The 20,047-nt window shown below is 41.8% G+C and overlaps 2 protein-coding genes across 3 annotated transcripts; one reads left to right on the top strand and one right to left on the bottom strand.

Annotated features, from left to right (window-relative positions):
* Positions 1–1,314: 1,314 nt before the first annotated feature.
* phospho2 (phosphatase, orphan 2) lies at positions 1,315–5,381 on the bottom strand. Of its 2 annotated transcripts, none has more exons than XM_084018290.1 (4): positions 5,324–5,381; positions 4,690–4,767; positions 4,449–4,543; positions 1,315–4,352 (listed from the first exon to the last, which is right to left on the bottom strand). In XM_084018290.1, the coding sequence occupies exons 2-4, from the start codon at positions 4,758–4,760 to the stop codon at positions 3,796–3,798; spliced, it is 723 nt and encodes a 240-aa protein (XP_083874416.1). In that variant the 5' UTR covers positions 4,761–4,767; positions 5,324–5,381; the 3' UTR covers positions 1,315–3,795. The 2 variants fall into 2 exon arrangements, with proteins under 2 accessions (XP_083874416.1, XP_083874417.1); XM_084018291.1 differs by lacking the exon at positions 5,324–5,381 and adding an exon at positions 5,114–5,252.
* Positions 5,382–5,789: 408 nt separating this feature from the next.
* LOC311010414 (synapse-associated protein 1-like) lies at positions 5,790–10,964 on the top strand. The gene is made up of 9 exons (XM_084004897.1): positions 5,790–6,064; positions 6,876–6,994; positions 7,191–7,257; positions 8,081–8,154; positions 8,248–8,387; positions 8,475–8,626; positions 9,756–9,805; positions 9,922–10,078; positions 10,212–10,964. The coding sequence occupies exons 1-9, from the start codon at positions 5,860–5,862 to the stop codon at positions 10,340–10,342; spliced, it is 1,095 nt and encodes a 364-aa protein (XP_083861023.1). The 5' UTR covers positions 5,790–5,859; the 3' UTR covers positions 10,343–10,964.
* Positions 10,965–20,047: the final 9,083 nt, after the last annotated feature.

Genomic DNA, 20,047 nt, shown 5'->3' with positions numbered 1-20,047 from the left:
GTGATTTATGGTGACATGGTATGAGTTGCAAAAGAAAAATCCCTAAGTATAAACTTCTAATCTTATGGCTGCATTGCAGGCTGGTCTGTTGAGCAGTGCAGATAGACAGACGGATATTTCCTTACCTACAATAGCCATAAAATCAATGCAACGTACGATACGATAGAGTAAAATCTCATTCACACTCACCAGCTGTTTCTCTCTCCGGCCCGAACACCAAACTTTCTGACTAAACTAATCATAACCTCCAGGATTTGACAGCCTCACTGTTGAGCCTGGCTGTTACTTGTGCAACTAAGCATCTCAATTTAAGTCAGCAAGCCTCATCTAACACTGCTTCGAACTGAAAAGTAAATTCAGGAAATAAACAAAGGCTGCTGAGTCTTGGATCATAATACCAGGTTAGATCTTCAGCAAGAGCCATCTTTGAGAGTTGTTGGCCTGCATCCCTCTCCAAATCCCTCCTCTTATCCCTCTCCATTTGTGCCAATCCACTGGTGCTTTTTCTCCGTCAGCCTTGGGAAGGAATAACTTTGCATCTTCACAGGATGTATCTACCTATCTAAAAAGTGAGGATGAATCAGCTCTTCAGTTAACAGCTGGAGGAAGACAGAATGTTACATCAATAATGATAACAAAAAATAACTGCCACTAAGTTTCATACATTTACGTTACATTTTTCATACATACGTTTCCATTTTTCCCGAGAAACATCTATTAGATGGACTGCCATCAAACTGTGACGTCTACAGTTTTGTTTTTTGAGTGAAATATATTTATCTGGATGTATTACCATGACATTTGGTACACACCTTGTTTTCTTCAAGCTGAAATGCAGTAACTTTGATTATCCCTTTTTTTCATCTAGCACCATCACCAGGTCAAAATAAACTTTTTGTTTTGGGTGGCTGTCATGTTGTCTATTGTTATAGTATGTGCAACATTGCCACAGTGGCACAGGCATTAATGTACACTTGTTTATGGATTGGAAAAGAGTATTTGCAGAAAATATTTTTCAACCTTTCTTTCTAAACACAGTAATAGTATTTTTTACTCACTGCACTCTCTCTGCTCTGCCCACAGGAGAAGGATACGGCCTTTTAGTAAAGGACAGGACTCTTCATTTAGAGTTGGACTCCTTTCCCTTTTCCCCTTAAACCCTTATTAAAACCTTTGTTATTTCATGTCTATCTTATTTGGGAATCTCGCCGCCACTTCCCCTGGGTTGCCACAATTTATACAAACGCTTACTGTGACCCAAATCCCCACACTATTGCAGTTTTACAAAGGCATGAAGAAAAAAAATAGATCCAGAAGGTTTCTGTTTTTTATTGCATCACACGATTAAGAATAAACAAACACATTTCACATGTTGCTTCATGAACATTTACGTTGGAAAGACAACACCAGGTTTCTCATAGCTTGTATATATGGACAAAGCCCCAGCATCATTTTAATAGTATCTAACAGTTCCCTATTAGTCTGATAATATTACTGCATGAAACCTTCTGAATGTGTGATGATGGATGTAAATACGGTGCTTCTGAGAGCTGGACTTTTTTGTTCATTTTGCACAAACAATGAGTTGAGGTTAATGCCATTTAAGTTAACATGATCAGGTGAGTCCAAACCTGGTTTAAACAACGAACATAGCTTCACATGTGTGACTACAAACCACAGGCCTGAGATGTAAAACAGTCAAAAATAGAATCTAAAAACTGACTATGGGTAATAAAAATCCCAGATATATGCATGTTCTACTACTGTATGATTTAAAGACTGTATGACTCTTTATCAAGAGTTGTATTAATATGTTACAATAGACAACTTTAACATAACACGAATGGAGTATTTGGCAGGTTCGATATATTTAATCTCAACAGCATATCGAGCAACTGAGGTACGTCCATGTCGAGGTGTTTAAAATGCTACTGGCCCTGACCCATTTATAAGCTATACTATACCCCTTTCAATGAACACATGTTGACATGTGACTGTAGGAAAAGCAGAGTTGTAAATATTACAATGAATGTTTCCATTAACCTGCTTCAGTTTAAGGCTCCCTAGACATGTTTTTAATCGCACCTCTGCTTTTCCTTCAAAACATCTGTTGTCATAAAACAAAAGCATATTGCAATCAAATATATACCAGCAGTGTGATTCTGTGTTTCAGTGTTTTTAAAAGCATAGAAGTTAACTGTAGTGCTCCCCAAAGGCTTCATGCACAACTAATATTTAAAAACGTAAACATATTGAGATGATATTAGAGCGAGGGTGTCCGTAATCTTGAGAAAGTAACGCTATCCAACCCAAAAATTAAGCCCAGCGTTGCTTTTGCTTTTTTTTTTAGCTACCTCCAAAAGTTGTTGAACACTGACGGCCTTTCAGGCCTCCTTCCAAATACACCAAACTTTTTTGAGGAAAATTGTCTTGAGGTACTAAAGAGTGGATAAAATATGTTTCAGTCTGGTTGGAAGATGAACATCAAGTCATTGCTGGGGCAAAGACACTCTTAAGGGGAATTATTTAGTTAAAGAGTCTCTATTCAGCATTCTGAACATTTATATAACAGCAAACAACTGAGCAGGGAATTAAGTCTGTTTGTGTTCCGGCTTTTTTTTAACATTGCTCATGGCCGTCGGTCTGCACTTAGTGCCCTTTAAAAAAACGCAGACGGAGTCACTGAATTTGACATTGAAAATGGACCAGGATTTGACAATCAAGTTTAAAACACCGAATTTTATGGAATTTTTCAAAATCTACATACAATCTAGATACAATTTATAAAAATTGATGTTTTCTCTAACAAACACGTTGTCGAGAGTCTCTACTGTGTTTTAGTGTAATTAATGGCACACAGCTTCATTCTGCAGCCCCTTTTTTACTGCCTTTTCATTGCAGGAGGATGACTCCTTTTTGTGGGTGGTATATTGTGACACCTCCATGATTGCACATACACTTGCATATTTATACACATGTGTATGGTCTCTGAATGACAAGGAACTAGACTACTAGAATGTTTCTTCAGTATATTTCTGGAGTGTTTCATCAACCACATGATTAGACACCATTTGATGAAAAATTTAAACGGAAAATGTGGAAGTTGGGAAAAAAATTTACGGGAATCTGGAAAAAGTTCAAACTGATTTCATAGGGCCCTATGCACTGCTCTCACATGCCAGTTACAGCTGGTAACACCATCCCAAATGATGCTGTTGTCACGGAAGCGTAGCGCCGTCGCCACATCAAGAGCCGTGTGGAGGCAATAGATAAGCGCAGAATAATGCATATAGCATCTTTAAACGAGAAAATCAGTACTACCATTATGTCTGTCGTCCAAATATGGAAATCGACTGGCTTAGTTTAGCACGAAGACTCAACAACTGAGAACCAGTTGATATTACAACACAGACTGTCTTCACTGCCAGTCAATCTGCCGTCGCACCAGGGCTTTCCTCTGATTATCAATCCCTGAATTGCAGTTCAATGCAAACCTTTGTTTTGTACTGTGTCTGTATTGTGTTGTATATATATATATATATTGTATCCACCTCCATCTCCGGTAAAATGCAAATCTTTAATTATAATTGAGAGTACAACTTTGTTTGAGGTGTTACTGTCTTAAAAAGATAACATTTCAGGGATTTGTACCAATATCAATAATTGTACCACCAAAATTGTATTTTAAAATACATAAATACTGTATTGACGGTCATTAAAAAAAACATTATGGGGAGCATTATGTGCAATACTTCAGTTGTAACTGAGAATTTGATCAAGTATTGTACTCCATGGTTACGACTGCATACTTGCTTTCAGTTCCTCCAGGATGTCGATGCCACTACTCCAGGCAACCACTTTAGCTCTGAGGGAAGCGTTATCCTCCACGTTGGCCAGCAGTTTCTCCAGGGTGTACCCCTTCCTGGGCATCACCACATCACGCCCTCTCAGACAGGAAGTAGGGCAGAGATCATTCCCGCCGTCCCCCGCATAAAATATACGCTCGTACTCCACACCCGCATCGCACTTCTCCGACAGATACACCTCCAGGACCTTTTTCTTGCAGAGGTTGACGGGGCACTGGTTGCAGTCGTGAGAGTGGTAGCACCGCACCTCCATGCATCCGGATTCGTTGAACTCAGCCGGGTTGGTGAAAACCTGGTCGACAGCGTCCTGGAATCCAGATGCGCAGAGGATCCAGTCTATGAACATGGTGTTGGAGTCAGAGATGACGATGCAGTCAATGCTGCTCTTATTATCCGATATGAACGTCAACAAGTCTGTCATCCCGGCAGTAAAGGGGATGGTCTCCATCTCACTGCGGACCCTGTCAGGGCTGACCTTCTGCTCTCCTGGATGGACAGGCAGAAAAACACAGCAGGTAGGTGAGAGGTTAGTAATACAGTGTTAATGAGTGAAGCAGACAGTATAATATCATGTATATCCACCTATGTAGTTCATCACTCTGCACATGAACTGAGTCCAGTGGCCTTTTCTGTAGGAATTCTTCAGAGCGGCAGGAAGAGTTTGACCTGGAAGACATCTGGGAAGAGAGGAAATAAAAAAAGATCCACAGTGGATTAAGTGGTGAAGTTGACATGTCTTATTATAAGTACTTCCATAATTGTTCATACATTTAGTCAAATGTACCCAACTTGTGCTTTGTAATCAGTCGATATAAAAACGTACCTAATCACCCAAGTGTCACTGTTGTCATCCACCAAAGTGTGGTCAAAATCAAACACCATCAGAATCTTCATTGTTCACCTGGAGAAACATTAAATACAGGGAAAACACCTGCAGCCGTTATTATCATTATAATTCATAATGATAATATTGTTATCTCCTATTTTGGTTAGTTAGAGGTAGCGTTTGCTCGGTGAAGTCGTGCCTACGGGTTGGTTAGTATTCTTATCTACTGGTAGCTGTTCCGTCTGTCCCTGTTATCTCTGAGCAGCACAAACTGAGTGAGCACATTAAACTGGACCAACCCAACAGTTGACCCTCCATAAATCGCTCTCTTCTTTGTGCCGATTGTATGCCAACACCTAACCAAACCCTGAGATGCTTAAAGTTATTTCCCTTCAACAATAAAGTTAAAGTTTAAACTCACTGTGTCTTAAATGAGTGATATTTCTAAGAGGTCTGGTGTAACTCCGTAGCAATTACCGGCCCGGCAGCCCGGCTAAACGTTATTTTCAGATTCTGCTCCAACTATTCAGATCCGGCTCCGGGGGGACTTCCGGGACTATAATGCCTTCTGAACACGACTACGCCTCAGATTCAGAGACTACATATATTAGATACAATACGTAGAATTTACCTCAGCCTGTCTGCCCGCTCCGTCTTCCTCCTCGTCTGGCTACAATACAAGATATGATGAGCCTCTCCTGGGCTCATTACCGCTACCTGCTGGTAAAAAGGTGGTCCTTCATTTAAAAAAAACAAAAAACTTTTTCACACATATAAACGTATACTTTGAGATATTATACTGCCATTCATGTTTTTATTTCTGATAGTGCGCACTGGTTTGCCACAATTCATAATTATGTTATAATACTGCCACAATTATTGCACTTGTTAAAGCATATTTCTGTAATAGACCAAAACACCAAGTGTGCAGCAAGTCACATTTATTATTTAACAGAAATGATCAATGGGTACAACAAAAATATTCCCATTGATCCAGACAACACTTGAAGGCATCATTCCCCTCTTTGGCCACTGGGTGGCAGTAACACGCAACTCAAATTACAAAAAAAGAAACAAGGGAAGAAGAAACGCTGTCGGTTTACTTCCTGGTTGCAGAAAGACAGGCACCCCCCTCTGTTGTTGAGTTGTTTTCCTCTTAAAGCCAATATGTTGAGAGGTTTCGGGACGTGGTTGGGTTTGGAGAACCAGACGTACACGAAGACGACGGGCGAGAAAAATACCCCGAGTGTGGCGGAGCAGGAAGAAAAGGTGGTTGAAGCGCAGAACGAGGTAAACAAACAGCAGCCAGCTGACGAGGATGTTGGACCAGAGGCGAGCCAAGAAAACTCCGAGCACGGCCAAGGACTTGGTGGTGAGAGAAACTGCGTTTCCTGGGTTCTAGCGAGAGAGAAAAAAACGTATTCAACATGCAGCTAGGTGACATAATACTCGTCGCTCGAGGATGTGTTTACCTTACTCTCCGCGCCGTGTACCTGAACCAACCTTACACCCATGAAAGAAGAGTGTAGTTCTCAGTGGAAGCTGCCCCGTCAGCTCTACTTCTCTTGAAATGGAATTTGGTCTTCAGCTGTGTCGTTGTTTGTTGTCAACAGGACATTTGACTTCATGAAGACCTGTCTTCTGATGTCATTGGAAATATATTGTTTAGAGGATAACACCTTGAGATGAATCATCTCGTTTTCAAGGGGTCCTCAAGACACAGGACGAAACATTACAACAGCAATACAACACATGCACAGTCACACTCACAGCTCTCCCTCACCACACCTCACCATCCCCACCAACTCCCTATTGAAGACAACCTCCATATAATACATTAATGCACAATTATGAAGAGGCAAGAAAACTATATATAAAAAACAAACAGAATGGGTCAAACACGAGGAAAACATTAGCAACTTTTTGCTTGCAAGTGAATAAAAAGAGATGTTTTCAATGAGTACTAAGGAGTAACTTAAAGACCCGGGTAGGCTGTTCCAGTCTGAAGGGGTTTTAAATGTAAAGGTACCACTTACTTTGGAGATGTTAGGTACAGTGAAGAAGGGGTATTCAGTATGTCTCAATCTATAATTTGTATCTGTGTTGTTGTTGCCAAGTTTGTCCGTCTGTCCCACAATACAATGATGTTTTTGTTTCCCACGCTTTCTATCTCATCCCCGAAGACTACATCTTCAGCTTTGCCTCCAGCGCCACCAAGAAGATCTCCGAGTCGGTGGTGGGGACGGCTCAGACCATCAAGAAGACCGTGGAAGAGGGGAAGATCGACGGCATCATAGACAAGGTATGTTGGTATTGTCACCTGTTTGACAAGTTCGACAAGACAAATGAACATGTGGAAGGTTTTACCGGTTGTTGTCAAGAGCAGCTCATTTCTCAGTGTGGTGATAGTATTCCACTAAGGTTACCCCTCTCTCTTTTTCTCCATGCAATGTGTGTGTGTGTGTGTGTGTGTGTGTGTTACATGTGTGTGTTTGCAGACATTCCTAGGAGACTTTCAAAAGGAGCAAGAGAAGTTTGTCCAAGAGAAGAAGGCAAGAAAATCAGGTACAATCAGAATCAACGATAAATAATCGGTTACTTAACGAGAAATCTCTCTCAATCGTTTTTATACTGTGAAAGCTTGCTCTACAGGACAAGCTAGGGTCTAATGAAAAAAATGAAAAGAAATCTAAAAAAAATTGCAAAACGTGTGACCCATGTGCAGTTGGGACCCGAGCCAGCCTGACCTGGTACCTTACAGAATAAGTAAATACGTTTTTTCCTGGACCGAACGGTATATGTGTCCCACGTGAATAGCGAACAAAACAAGAAATGCTACAAAACTACATTATACTACTACTACTCCAAAGCCAGGTTAGGTTTAGTAAAAAACACCATGGTTTGTCTTCAAATGACTGTGAAGTTGCAACAAGGTAATGCAACAAAAGCACTTGCTTCAGGGACGTGAACGGCTGTCTCCCGGGTGGCAGCTCTGTGTTTCATGACCAGTCCAGCTGTTCATTGACAGTGGATTTTGTGTTGATGAATCATGCAGGTTTAATGCTGCAGGCACTTGCTGCTAGTCCCTCATACTGCTGCACCGTCTGCCACGGAACAGGGTGCGATGACATTAGTTTGATGCAGCTTCAAGCTACTTTTTATCCATTCTATTCGATAAAAGTCCAAAAGCATCCAAATTGGTATGGATTAGAGGCATGTTATCAGCTGCTATAAAATATTGAATTGTCACAACAATGTTTGAGGTGCAGCTTGAATCTGCGACAGCGTATCGACGGAGAACGTGCTCGTCTTCATGTCTACATTCATGTGTGTGAGATGTCTCTCTGAAGCTCATACACCGTGTGTGTGTGTTGATGCTCGCATCTAGACGCAGCGGTACCTCCCTGGGTCGGCTACAACGAGGAGGAGACAATCCAGCAACAGATCCTTGCTCTGTCGGCTGTAAGTATACACATCGTCCACTTTTGTACACCTACTGCTCTTCATCTCTGGATATGATGTGTGCAAACTGAGCTCTCTGGCGGCTGATCCTAGGACAAGAGAAACTTCTTGCGAGACCCTCCTGCTGGTGTTCAGTTCCACTTCGACATGGAGCAGATGTACCCTCTGGCTGCGGTGATGCTGGAGGAGGACCAGCTCCTCAACCGCATGCGCTTCGACCTGGTCCCTAAGCAGTCAGTAGTCCTCCAAGAAGTATGCTGACATGACACCATTAGCACATAAAGCTGATGATGTAATGGATGTGTCATGTGTTCTGCCAGTGTGAAGGAAGAGGTGTTCTGGAGGAATTATTTCTACCGGGTGTCCCTGATCAAGCAGTCGGCTCAGCTCACAGCGCTGGCAGCCCAGCAGAAGCAGAAGGACGGGGAGGACAGAGGGGCCAGTGTATCCCCTGAGGACGTCGTCTTAACAGGTCTGACTCTTTTGTTTGAGGACGTTCAGAGCGACTCCCTGCACTGTGCTCTGAATGGAATGCGCCCAGGCTTTGTGTACAACGTGGTTGTGTGTTCCAGATCTCAAATCACCATTGAAGTGTGCATGCATAAATGAACCCGTTGTCCTCTCCAACAGTCATCAAGTACTTCTGCTTTCCCACAAATCGTTAAACCTGCTGTTTATAGCACGCATGTCATTCATTTATCATGTCCATAAAGGAACCCAGTGAAATGAGCGAACAACGGTCATGAATGATGTCTTATATGGTTGAGAAAAGAAAAGCAGCTATATAAGACCTGGAGGGTGTACGCGGCATGTTGTTCCTGGTGGTTTAAGTGTGTTTACCAGGTTTGCACATCTCCCTCCAGGTGTACCGTCTTTCCTCTCCTTGTACACAAAATGGGCACGCATTGAATTAGACTGATGGTCTACAACGGAAGACTTGATAAGAGAGAGACCTGTCTGCTTTCTCATCTGATCGCTGCTGTTCCAGATTGATTTGTCATCTGGAGCAGCTCACGGGTGTCAGCCGTTATGTTCTCTCAGGACAATATCTGCATGTTGAAGCTGTGGTGTGATGGAGCTCTGGAGGTGGAGCTTCTGGTGTCGGATCGGAGGCCATTGTGAAGTGATGTTAGAGACGTTTGTGTGTCTTGTTAAAAGTAAAGAGAAGCAAGTTATTCTCATCCACTCATTATTATTAATATTATTATTATTCTCATTATTATTATTCAGCTTGTCTTTGCTGTTAAAGTCGAGCTGAAACAACACTACCAGAGTCTCTGTCTTCTGTACGGTGACGTCTGAGTGAAACAGGACAGGAGTTGGAACATAATGTTGGGAGGAATTTGATTTGGTGGTTGATGGATGTCATGATATTATTGGTTGCTACTAGCATGCTTCATATTTTGTTTTACAGGAAAATAACAAATTGGATGTTAATAAAAATATGAATAATAGGGCTGTGGATGTGATCTAGAAGGGTTAAACAGGCGTCATTAATGACACTCCTACTACACACAACCTCAGACAGGACTCTGGTTTTTGAGATACACCACATTGTGGTTGGCACATGGGAAACTAATACCACATATTGTTTATTGTAGACAACGTCAGACCAAAAACTCCACCAGTCTCCATCAGCGACATACATAAGGTAACAACACTAAAATAAAGTTTCTTTCTGTACTTTCCGACCATCTTCCGAAAACCAAACGAAAGACTAATACAGTCCGTTTCCTATTTTTTCTGTTCCGTCCATGTGACTCTCAGCCACCTCAGGAAGAAGAGGAGGAGATGTCGACAAGTCCCGGAGTGTCCGAGTTTGTGAGCGACGCTTTTGACTCAACAGCCATCGACCAGGAGGACCTGAGGAAAGAGATGGAGCAGCTGGTGCTGGACAAGAAGGACAGCGTCCCCTCTCCTGATGGTGAGCTTCCTAAATGTTTCTGATTCTTCGGCTAACGTGGTCTCCTAGGTGCTCCCATCGCACAGCCGCAAGCACTGAGGGACTCATAGTGAATGTTATTAAATGGTTGTCTTGCTTGTAATTTCCCATCCAGATGAGTCGGCAGACTGGGAGAAGGAGCTGCAGCAGGAGCTTCAGGAGTACGAGGTGGTGACTGGGTCGGACAACAAAGACGACCAGTGGGATCAAGAGATCGAGAAAATGCTCCAGGCTGACGACAGCTAGACGGCGAGGTCTGTACAGTGATCTGGCCCTGAATGATGGCTGATATACATGGGATGAACTTCCACATCCTGCGCCCCACACAACTGTGATTACAATCTTGTAAGCTCCTGTCCGCCATGAAGGTGTAGATCCAATAATAGCAAGAGTTTGTCGCCTCTGCTGGAAACGGTGGATATGTTCAGGCGTAGTAGTAAAGCACTTCTTCATTGCTCCTCCCTACTTTTATCCGCTCACTTTCCTCGACTCTCTCTGGTTTTGATGAGGAAAGGGCCACTAGAGGGCGCTCCAGTACAAGTACAGTCAATTTTAGAATGGAGGGTGCTTGTTTGATATGACATGAAAGTGATCTGTTTTCATTGCTGCTTTCTGGTGGGTTGTACAGTAAACTGTCAGTATAGTTGTAGTACAGTAAAGTCCAATGTAAAATGACATTTCTGTAAATAAAGAAGATTCTAACACAATAATGACCTTCCAAGTTGCATTCCCCTTTCATTCCATCTGCTTGGCATTTTACATTTTTGTATCTCCTGTGTGTATGTCTGCTTTCCTTTGTTTCTCTGCAACTGAAACACTGTACATTTTCTGTTTAACCTGTCATCCTCCAATAAATATTTATCCATTATTATGGACAATCTACATCATGTTTAAGGTGAACAACGCTCAAGGGGATTTTAAAATGACAAGCTGTTGTTTTGAATGATGCTACAAACATTTTTGAATGAAGCTAAAGGACATGGCACACTCCTTGGACTTCAGCTGTTCTTCAATACAGGAGAGAAAACAATGTAGATCACCAGAATTTAAGGATTTTTTTCTCACTTATCGTTTCCTTCCATGTACTAGTATAATGTAAAATGTATATGTGTGTGTGGATTATACTTTGCACACTTGGATCGCTTTGTAAGGCCCATGCTGACAATCCATGTATATACAGTTTTTTAATGCATTATATATTCGCTGCTTTTGGCTAAAATGCTTCTTTTCTTCCCACTGATCACCAAGAGAGGAATACATTTCAAAAGCCAAACGTATGATCCACTGTTGTTATGTTTTATTTGAATATTAGAAATTATTAGATTCTATTTCCCTATTAGTTTCATGTAAGTAACATGATTGTGTTACAGCATTGGTGATATACATGCATTCATCCACAAGGAGACCAGGTGGGGAAGTCAAATAGGAAAAGTGTCTCAGAGCTGACTGGGTTTTAAATCCACATGAAGGGTCTTAGTGTGGAGTCAGTCTTGCCTGAGATGTGAATAAAGTATGGAAGTACAACACATTGCATTGAGAATGAGTATGAAAATCAAAATAACACAAAAACAAAAAATATGGGTATAAAATTGTTGTGGTAAGAGTAGCATTAATAGAGGAGCTCTAGATGAGGAGGAGATACAGGCATGCTTGCATATTAACATGAAACACATCCCCCTTTACTGCACCACCTTTATTGTCTTCCAGTCAAACCAAGAAAGTCAAAGTGAAAAGGTTTGGTTAAACAGTTTAAGGAAAATCAATACCAGAATTATATGCAGTTAATGTCATAGCAGGGTTGCACTTTCCTGCTTTCCCATACAGTGTGTGTGGGTGTGTGGTGATGTACGGGGGCTGGTCGGGGGATCAAGGAGGGAACTAGGATAAGTTGTTGTGGAGGATGATGGCCTAAGGAGAGAACTCAACTGTCTGCTGCTGAGAGGTGATGGGCCAGGTGTGATGGTTCGGTCACCGTCCTCCTGTCGCCCAAGTTCTCACTCCTAGCTTCTCATATCCTGTCATAGGTACCGAGTGTCGGCAACTCCTGTGACTAGGACATGAACAGTGGTCTCCTGGGTGAAAATCTCGTGTTTGTTTGCCCCCTTTCTCCTCCGCTCCTACATGCCCTGTGTGGACCATCTCACTTGTTCTACTTCACAGTTGCTCAGACCTTTAAAGCATGACACAGGTGGGTTTACGTCTGAGTTCTTTGAAAGCCCTGTGCATCGGTATCGGACGCAGAGGGCGATCGAACAACAATCGCTATTTGAAATGTGAACTGTCCCGTTGGCTCATGGCAGTCTCTCTAGCTGCTGCCTCAACTTCGGACTGGAAAGTAGTGTTCAGCCCTTTCATGTGGACGATCATCCCAGTCCCATTCTGCAGGACTTCAAAAACGGATGAGTTTTGACGTTAAATACATGGTTTCGACGGACAAACAATACTATTCTGGCTGAACGGGAGGTGGAGCGGAGGGCAGAGGTGGGCGAGAGACAAGCCAATCCAGAGAGTGAGTAAGTCAGTGTGGAATGGTGGGAAGGAGGCCTGGATGTTTTTCGTAGTAGAAAGTCTGTAATCATGTCAAATGAGACAAACACATAGCAGCGCTTGTGCCAGCTCAACGTGTCCCAGCATGCTCCATACGTTTCAGTGGAAAAGAGTGGTGGAAACAGATGGCGCGCTGTCTGGAGCGTCAACACCACTCCCCCCACAATCAGATACTAGAATGAATGCAGAATAAATACTCGTTTGCAATTGGCAATCAATGCAGGGATCAATATGCAATATGCGGATGCCTGCTGTGCTCGCTCTCTCTTCTTCTTCTTGGGTTTCAGATGTGTGTCCAAGCATATAACATGACAGATTCACGAATCATGAATCATTCTCTCTTTGTTGTGTCTCTCTGACACACACACGCACACACACACACACACACACACACACATGTCACTCCCATCACAGCATCACAGTCAGGGTCCACCAGCTGGTCTCTAGCAGGGCACGCAGTTGTCACCATGGTGACTAAGCCCAGCAGATGAGGACCCATGTGTGTGGTTTATTGCTTTTGTGTGATGTTTGGCTTAACAATATTTTAATAATGCATGCGTGTGTGTGTGTGTGTGTGTGTGTGTGTGTGTGTGTGTGTGTGTGTGTGTGTGTGTGTGTGTCATATTTTCTTGCCTGTATTCCAGACAAAGACCATGGCCGTCTGATTGTCTGATTGCATGGAAGTCTATGAGATAATGAGCCTACTTGTCACTTGATGTATTATTTAGAAAGCAGGGGATGCTTTGAGACGACATCGTCATCGTACTGAACTTGAGGCTCCAAAACTGTAGACACATCATTGTGTGTTTCATGTTTGCCGTGTTTCACATTTTACAGGTTTAGTACAGCAGGCTTACCGTCTTTAACCTGCCGGGACACTCAAGGGAAGGAATGCTTTTAAATGGGGGAGCATTCAAGAAAAGGCTGAAGAGTGGAACAGGAAGAGGGGGAGGGATTAAAAGGTGCTGGGCTGAGAGAGGGATGAGGGTGGTTATATAGGGGCAGAAAAGGAGCTGCAGAGCTGCTCAGACTACCTGCCAGTCAGACCACACCCTCAAATACGTTGTTCCCAGTAGCCCAAAAAACAGTGTGCAGAGAGAAAATTCAGCACCTTTTGGTATGTTTGTCATCTTACCAGGTGGAAAACTGAAGTACAAAATACAGAATGTTAAAATGTGATACTTCTCATGTGGAAATACTTTGAACAAATATATGGAAAATGGTCATTTTATATTGCTGCTGAGGCACACAGGCTCGCTACTGAGGAAGGACAGAGACTTGTTTCCAAAAGTAAAACAAACATTTTTTTTAGAACAATAAATCAATAAGCAGGGACGGAGCTGTAAAAAAAGATGAACAAAGGGCAAAACCACAAAACCAACGGGGGCATTAAAAGTAGTACTTTATTTTATCCTCCTCCTCTATCCACCTGACTGTCCCTTCAATTCAATTAAATTTGATCTATTTGATTTTCAGAGTCAATCCATTCTATTCATCTAAAAGTTCACGTGAACACTAAAATCTTAAATGCTAGTCCAAAATAAACACACAGTGGAGTGGGAGTTTATGTCGAGTGCTTTTTTTAATTATCTTTAATTATCAAAAATAACATCTGTCAAAAAACATCTCTTGGAAATGTGGAATACAAACATGATTAAAAAAGATAAAAAACAGCGCTTTCGACAGTCACAGACTATAAACAAAAACACTCCAGTGAAACTATATTTATATGCGAAACATAATAAGCCCAAAGAGTATCAACAAAACAAAGAGAGAAAAACAAGAAAAAACAGGCAACTTAGAGTCTATTTACAAGAGATTAGGTACATAACAAAAGAGAAAAAAGAAAAATCTATTAACATCAAAGCACACGTTTTTAAGAAGAAAACACTTTGGGTGCTCAGGGTGCTTCCCCATACTCACCACCAAAGTGCAGCACAGCAAATCTCACGGCAAACAAGGGTTCGAACCATCACGGTGTCCCAGTCCATCACATACGCAGACGCACAGCAACCTCACCATGGGTGCCTAATGCTAATAACAATAATAACTTGAATTGATATAACTCTGACTATGTGACCCACACCTCCCGAAAGAAATAAACCAAATACAAATTATCCAAAATTAAACAACCCAGTTGGTCTACTCAAACAAAATATCTCAAGCGTGTGTGTACGGAGCAACATGACATGTAGTAAACAATATCAGGGGCAAAAACACATGATTGCAAAACCAAGGTAACATAACCAATTGTTAGAAAACCAAACAGACTATGAGCAAAATCTTATTTATTTACCAGGTTCCTTACATCCCCTGCTGGATTAACTGAGTCAAGCCTCACACTGTTGTGTTTTAGCAGCACCTGCAACCAGGAGAGCTCACACCACTACATCAACATTCGTTTTTTTCCTGAGCGGTATTAAAATGTTCCCCCCTTCACTGCTGTTCACGGTTTTCTCTGTCCAACTAACTATTCTGGCACACAAATACACCTTAGGGCCTCATGGAACTACAACTCTGTAAACTGTAGTTCCTCTTTTGGAGACGTTACAGGTTCCTCTTAGTCAGCTACTTTCAGAACATACCTTCTGAACATATCCTCATTAATAATCCTCCATCAAGCCACCAACAACTATGTGTGAGAATATATTGTTTGTTATCTACTGTGAATTGTTTTTTCGTCATGTTTGAGCATATTTTACTAAACTGTCTTTGCAAATGTTTAATAAAAACCTTTTTATGATACTTTTGTCTGTGTACCTTTGTATAAACTCAGATAAAGATCACATCTCAGGATATGGCACAACTTCATAATTATACTTCATAATTAGAACTTCAGACTGATGTGACTGGCTGCTACTAATCTGTGTGAAATGTACACTCAACTCCAAAGTTGCATTTGTGACAGGTGTCGAACTGATTTAAAACCCTGTAAAACTGTTGTTTTCATAGGAATGCTGGCCTTTCGCCTTTATGAGCGTGCTGTAAAGTCATTTAAACTAAACAGGGTGGAGCTCTGACATCACAAAGGGATCTGACTTTTGTTGGGGAGGTTAACAAGGAGGAGACCTGATTTCATTGTGGGGCACCCCAAAAGTGAAAATAGGGGTACCGAACCTCGGACATTCCACTTGGAAACATTGAAACATTTAAAGTAAGAACTATTTACACTGATTTATGATTATACTGCATATTAATTAATAATAGTGCTGTATATTAATACAAAAATCTATCAGGAATAGATTTAGGTTAAAACAAGTCTTCTTCAGGGCCTTGCATGTGGCAAAATGTGTTGCAGTCACCAGTGTTGGTTCCAAGTGCTGTAACAACCGTGTGTGTCCTTGGCACACAATGCATCACAATGCATAATCCCTTTGGCAGTGTCTCACTCTTAGAAGGTGTGTGCTTCCTCTCACAGTGTGGCTTATTTGCACCGTGACACAGAAGACACATTCACAGACAGAACCCTGCTATTACCAGCGTGGGATATTTGTCCCCAAATAACACGCAAGGACATGACGGATTTAAGATCATTTGCTTTTGGATATTATCCTTAAGTGGTTGCTGGTGGGGAACCATAATTGCAGGCTGTTAGATCAACTAGTGACTCACAGTACTGTATTTATTTCCTGTCAGGCCCACACTGTTGTCACGTGATAGGCCACAAATGCTTTTGTCTTCAAGTTCAGACAAGTTTTTCAGCCCATATTTGGAACTTTTGACTGGCGATGACATTGCACACTCCGGGGCCAATGTACAAGTATAGGAGCTTGTTCGCTGCTGACAAGAATGCACTGAAATGGTATGCTCTGTTAATGGCAGGCCTAATTGTTCATCTATTAAAGAGGAACTAATCTCTCTTTCCTTTAGTGTGTTATGTAGACTTTAGAGCATGTAAAAGCTCTCCAGAGTGGCCTAAGACCTAAAGTGGCGGCAGGTGGAGACGTCCAACTCATCCGTCGGCAAATTGAACGTCACAATGTCGCAGCTCCTCCGAAAGCAAGCGAGCACTTAGAGGCAAGTGGCCTCCTGGGTAGCCGTTACATTAATTAATTAATTAAATAAATGGTATTGTTGTATGTTGCACATGCGAATGTGAGATGGGGCCAAAAAAACATCTTTACCACTGTGCTCTGGGATAAACCCAATACTGACTTGTTATAGCTTGAGAGGGGGTTTCGTCTTTCACTCTCACTTTTGGGTCCCAAATATATTGACACTATTGTCTCTGTGTGTGCGTGCGTGTGTGTGTGTGTGTGTGTGTGTGTGTGTGTGTGTGTGTGTGTGTGTGTGTGTTCCAAGCACACCTGTCAACACCGAGACAGTGGGCCCTTTATTAGGCAATCCCACGCAGTTCAACTGACGAATCCAGCTCCAGACACACACACACACACACCCTTGCAGACGCCCGCATAGACTCAACCGCTCACGTAGACCGTTGAACAGAAAAGAGGAGCCAGGTGCTGAATCTAGCCTGTTCCTCCCCCACTCTCCCCCCTCTCGATCCAAAGCTTTTTTTTCCTCCAGTACGGAAGAAGATATAATCCTACATCAAAGAGTTCCTACGAGTTTAACGCGGTGCTTTTAGAGGGAAATGTGCTTTGAATTGTCGGGCGAACAATGACATCAGATAAAGCTTTGGGTTTAAACATTAACCTGCGTTTACCACCTGCAGCTGCAGGTGCGTCACAGACATTTCTTTTGCAAAGCAGAAAACAAATAACGTCAAGTTAATACAAACTTTATTTCTGGGGCACATTTCATGAGCAAACATCACATGCTTTACATGAAATAAAAGTGCCAGACATGATCAGAAAGTAGATACATCTCAAGAATGATACTTAACATACGGTGGACACTGAAAAAAGCTTCTTGTGTTGGTGTCTGGTTCACCTCAAGGCGTCAATACCAGAAAACCGGCAAGACCTTGTTGGCTGATTTCATGGAACCAAGCCAGAGCTGTGTTGTGGTGCTATTCTCAGGAGATAACAAGTTGCCAGAAATAGGAAATGTCATGCACAATGTGCAGTGTTTTTTTGTTCACAGTGGCTCTTAATAGTGATTTTTTTCTTTTCATGAAAGGAAGCAATCATTTGAGATTAAGTTTCAATTCGCTGTCGTTGCTATTCAGTCTGAATATGTCAATATGATGTGGCTTTTGCCATTCAGCCTCAGCTTAACAGCTGCCTACTGAAAACTGTTTCAGGGATTTCATAATTCACCCAAGGGACGTTTTTTTTTGCCAGACTGTCTGCTTCCTCAACATGACACTGTGGTTTTGTGGGAACATCTGAAACCTGTAAGAAGGCCAGATGCCTATCTGATGACAGTGTCACTGACACACTTCAAATAAGCGACTTAATGCACATGATTATGCCCCTCTGTTACCTCCTAAAGTCCCCATGTACATTTTTTGAGAAGGTGCAATATCATGAACAGAGCTCTAAATTAACCAATGTTTAAACGGAACAAGTCTGATGATTATGAGCCAGTGACATTGTTACTGTGGCCTATTTTACGGGGGCTGGAGCTACCCTAAATTGTTCCCAAGCCCCCCCCCCCCCCCAAAAAATTGGGCTTTTCTATTTTTTTATTATTATGATTTTTTTTTTTGTCTTTATTTTCAACAATCTAATACTGATGAAAGGGTATACATAGAGTTTTAGGATTATAGCATCATAGTCCGTAGAAAGAATATACTTTAGAAAGAAGCATTTCTTTAAAACCTATTTGTCTTTTCCAAGTCAGCCGGTGTGTTCGAGACGTCTGGAGACGTTTTCAAGAAATTTCATTCAGTTCTTCTAGTTGCTGAGTTCACTTGTGCTATGGCTAGGGCAAGTCAATTGTTCGGTCTTGCCCACTCCACAGTGCACCCGAGGCAAATCAATTAAAACACTAGACTGTCGTATATCTGTGTTGATAGAGTAATATTTGAAACAAAACTAACCTTGCATCGCATGAATCATCCATTTTTTGAGGGACTAGTTTCTCAGCAGCAGCGGAATTTTACTTTGCTCCGTCGGACTCAAAACTCTAAGACGCGCTGCTCGGAATCCAGCCGGTAAATACACACCTGAACACCGCCGATTTGTCGGCCCTTAAGCCCCCAAGGCTGTCTGAAAAGCCCTCGGAGCTCACTCAAACACCGGGCAGCACACAGCCCCACGAACCCACAATTACGCACCGTGAACCCGAACCTCTGCTAATGCCATGCTAACTAGAACGATTGACTTGCCCTAGCCATAGCACAAGCAAACTCGGCAACTAGAAGAACTGAATGAAATTTCTTGAAAACGTCTCCAGACGTCTCCAACACACCGGCTGAGTTGGAAAATAGGTCTTATGTCCAAAATTCCGAACTATCCCTTTAATCAGTCAACGGAACAAGTCTGATGATTATGAGCATTGTGCATATTAGGGTGATTGTTAGAAAAGTGAATATAATAAGGGGCGTTAGGTCAGTAACAGAAATGTCTTGATTCAACAAACACTGGTGGCTGTGAGTTCGGAGATTGAACTGACTGATGGTACTTTCACTTGTGCAGCCCCTCCTCTGTGCTCCCAGATCCACTCACCGTGTCTGCCATCCCGTTTGACACCTTGCTGCTCAACAGCAGTCAAGTGAGAACACTGATAATATAATGTCACTGGGAAATTACTTTGCCTTCAAAATAAAAGTCATTTTTGTTACAAAAAAACCCTAAAGCATTACAGGAACAATTGTGTCACACTGTAACTTAGTCAAATTGAATTGATGTAATAATTTAGATGTTACATAAAAGTTAAGTAGATTATGCGTTCAGGTGCAGTGAACATATGTAGATGACAGGCTGTAGCCTACAGCCTGTAGGTGACAAAATGGTGGGGTAACAACCACCTTGCACAGATGCAAAACTGCAAAATTACACAATTTTAAAACATGACATAATGACTAATTTCAGATTTTCCACACAGTATAACATGAGTGATAGTTGGACTGAGAACATCACCATTGTGTTTGCTCTGCTGTAACAAAGAGCCAAGCACATTTTTAAAACTATCCAGCCACTGACATTCAATCATAGAATAATGATAAATAAACAGCAGCAACCCAGGATTGTTTTTATGTCATGCATGAGCCTAATCCATCATTAGATGAATTTCCAAATATGCCTACTGGGACCAAATGTCTTGTGGCCTTGTATGTACAAGAAATAAAATGCTTTTTATTTTATTAAGGGCAAAACATAATAATGAACACCATTTAGTTTAAATTAATATAATTTCAAAAACCACTATGATTCAGATGCAAACCAGTGTGTCTGGACATAAATAACTAATTTTTTAAATTACTCTCATTGTGAAAGTCATTACCGGAAACAGCGCTTTCGTTTTCGCTGTCTTGACCGCAGCTCTGGTGTTGCA

The sequence above is a fragment of the Eutrigla gurnardus genome (genome assembly GCF_963514095.1).
Source record: "Eutrigla gurnardus genome assembly, chromosome: 1".
NCBI lineage: Eukaryota > Metazoa > Chordata > Actinopteri > Perciformes > Triglidae > Eutrigla > Eutrigla gurnardus.
Note: the sequence above shows the minus strand (reverse complement) of the source record. Positions and strands in the feature narration are given on the sequence as shown.

What these genes read in the sequence shown, in the direction of transcription:
- phospho2 (XM_084018290.1), bottom strand. Translation starts at nt 4,760, where the DNA reads ATGAAGATTCTGATGGTGTTTGATTTTGACCACACTTTGGTGGATGAC. An exon ending in AGTGACACTTGGGTGATTAG is followed by an intron (nt 4,544 to 4,689) that starts GTACGTTTTTAT and finishes CTCTCTTCCCAG; the next exon opens with ATGTCTTCCAGGTCAAACTC. An exon ending in CAGAGTGATGAACTACATAG is followed by an intron (nt 4,353 to 4,448) that starts GTGGATATACAT and finishes CTGTCCATCCAG; the next exon opens with GAGAGCAGAAGGTCAGCCCT.
- LOC311010414 (XM_084004897.1), top strand. Translation starts at nt 5,860, where the DNA reads ATGTTGAGAGGTTTCGGGACGTGGTTGGGTTTGGAGAACCAGACGTAC. An exon ending in TCGACGGCATCATAGACAAG is followed by an intron (nt 6,995 to 7,190) that starts GTATGTTGGTAT and finishes GTGTGTTTGCAG; the next exon opens with ACATTCCTAGGAGACTTTCA. An exon ending in TGAGGACGTCGTCTTAACAG is followed by an intron (nt 8,627 to 9,755) that starts GTCTGACTCTTT and finishes TGTTTATTGTAG; the next exon opens with ACAACGTCAGACCAAAAACT.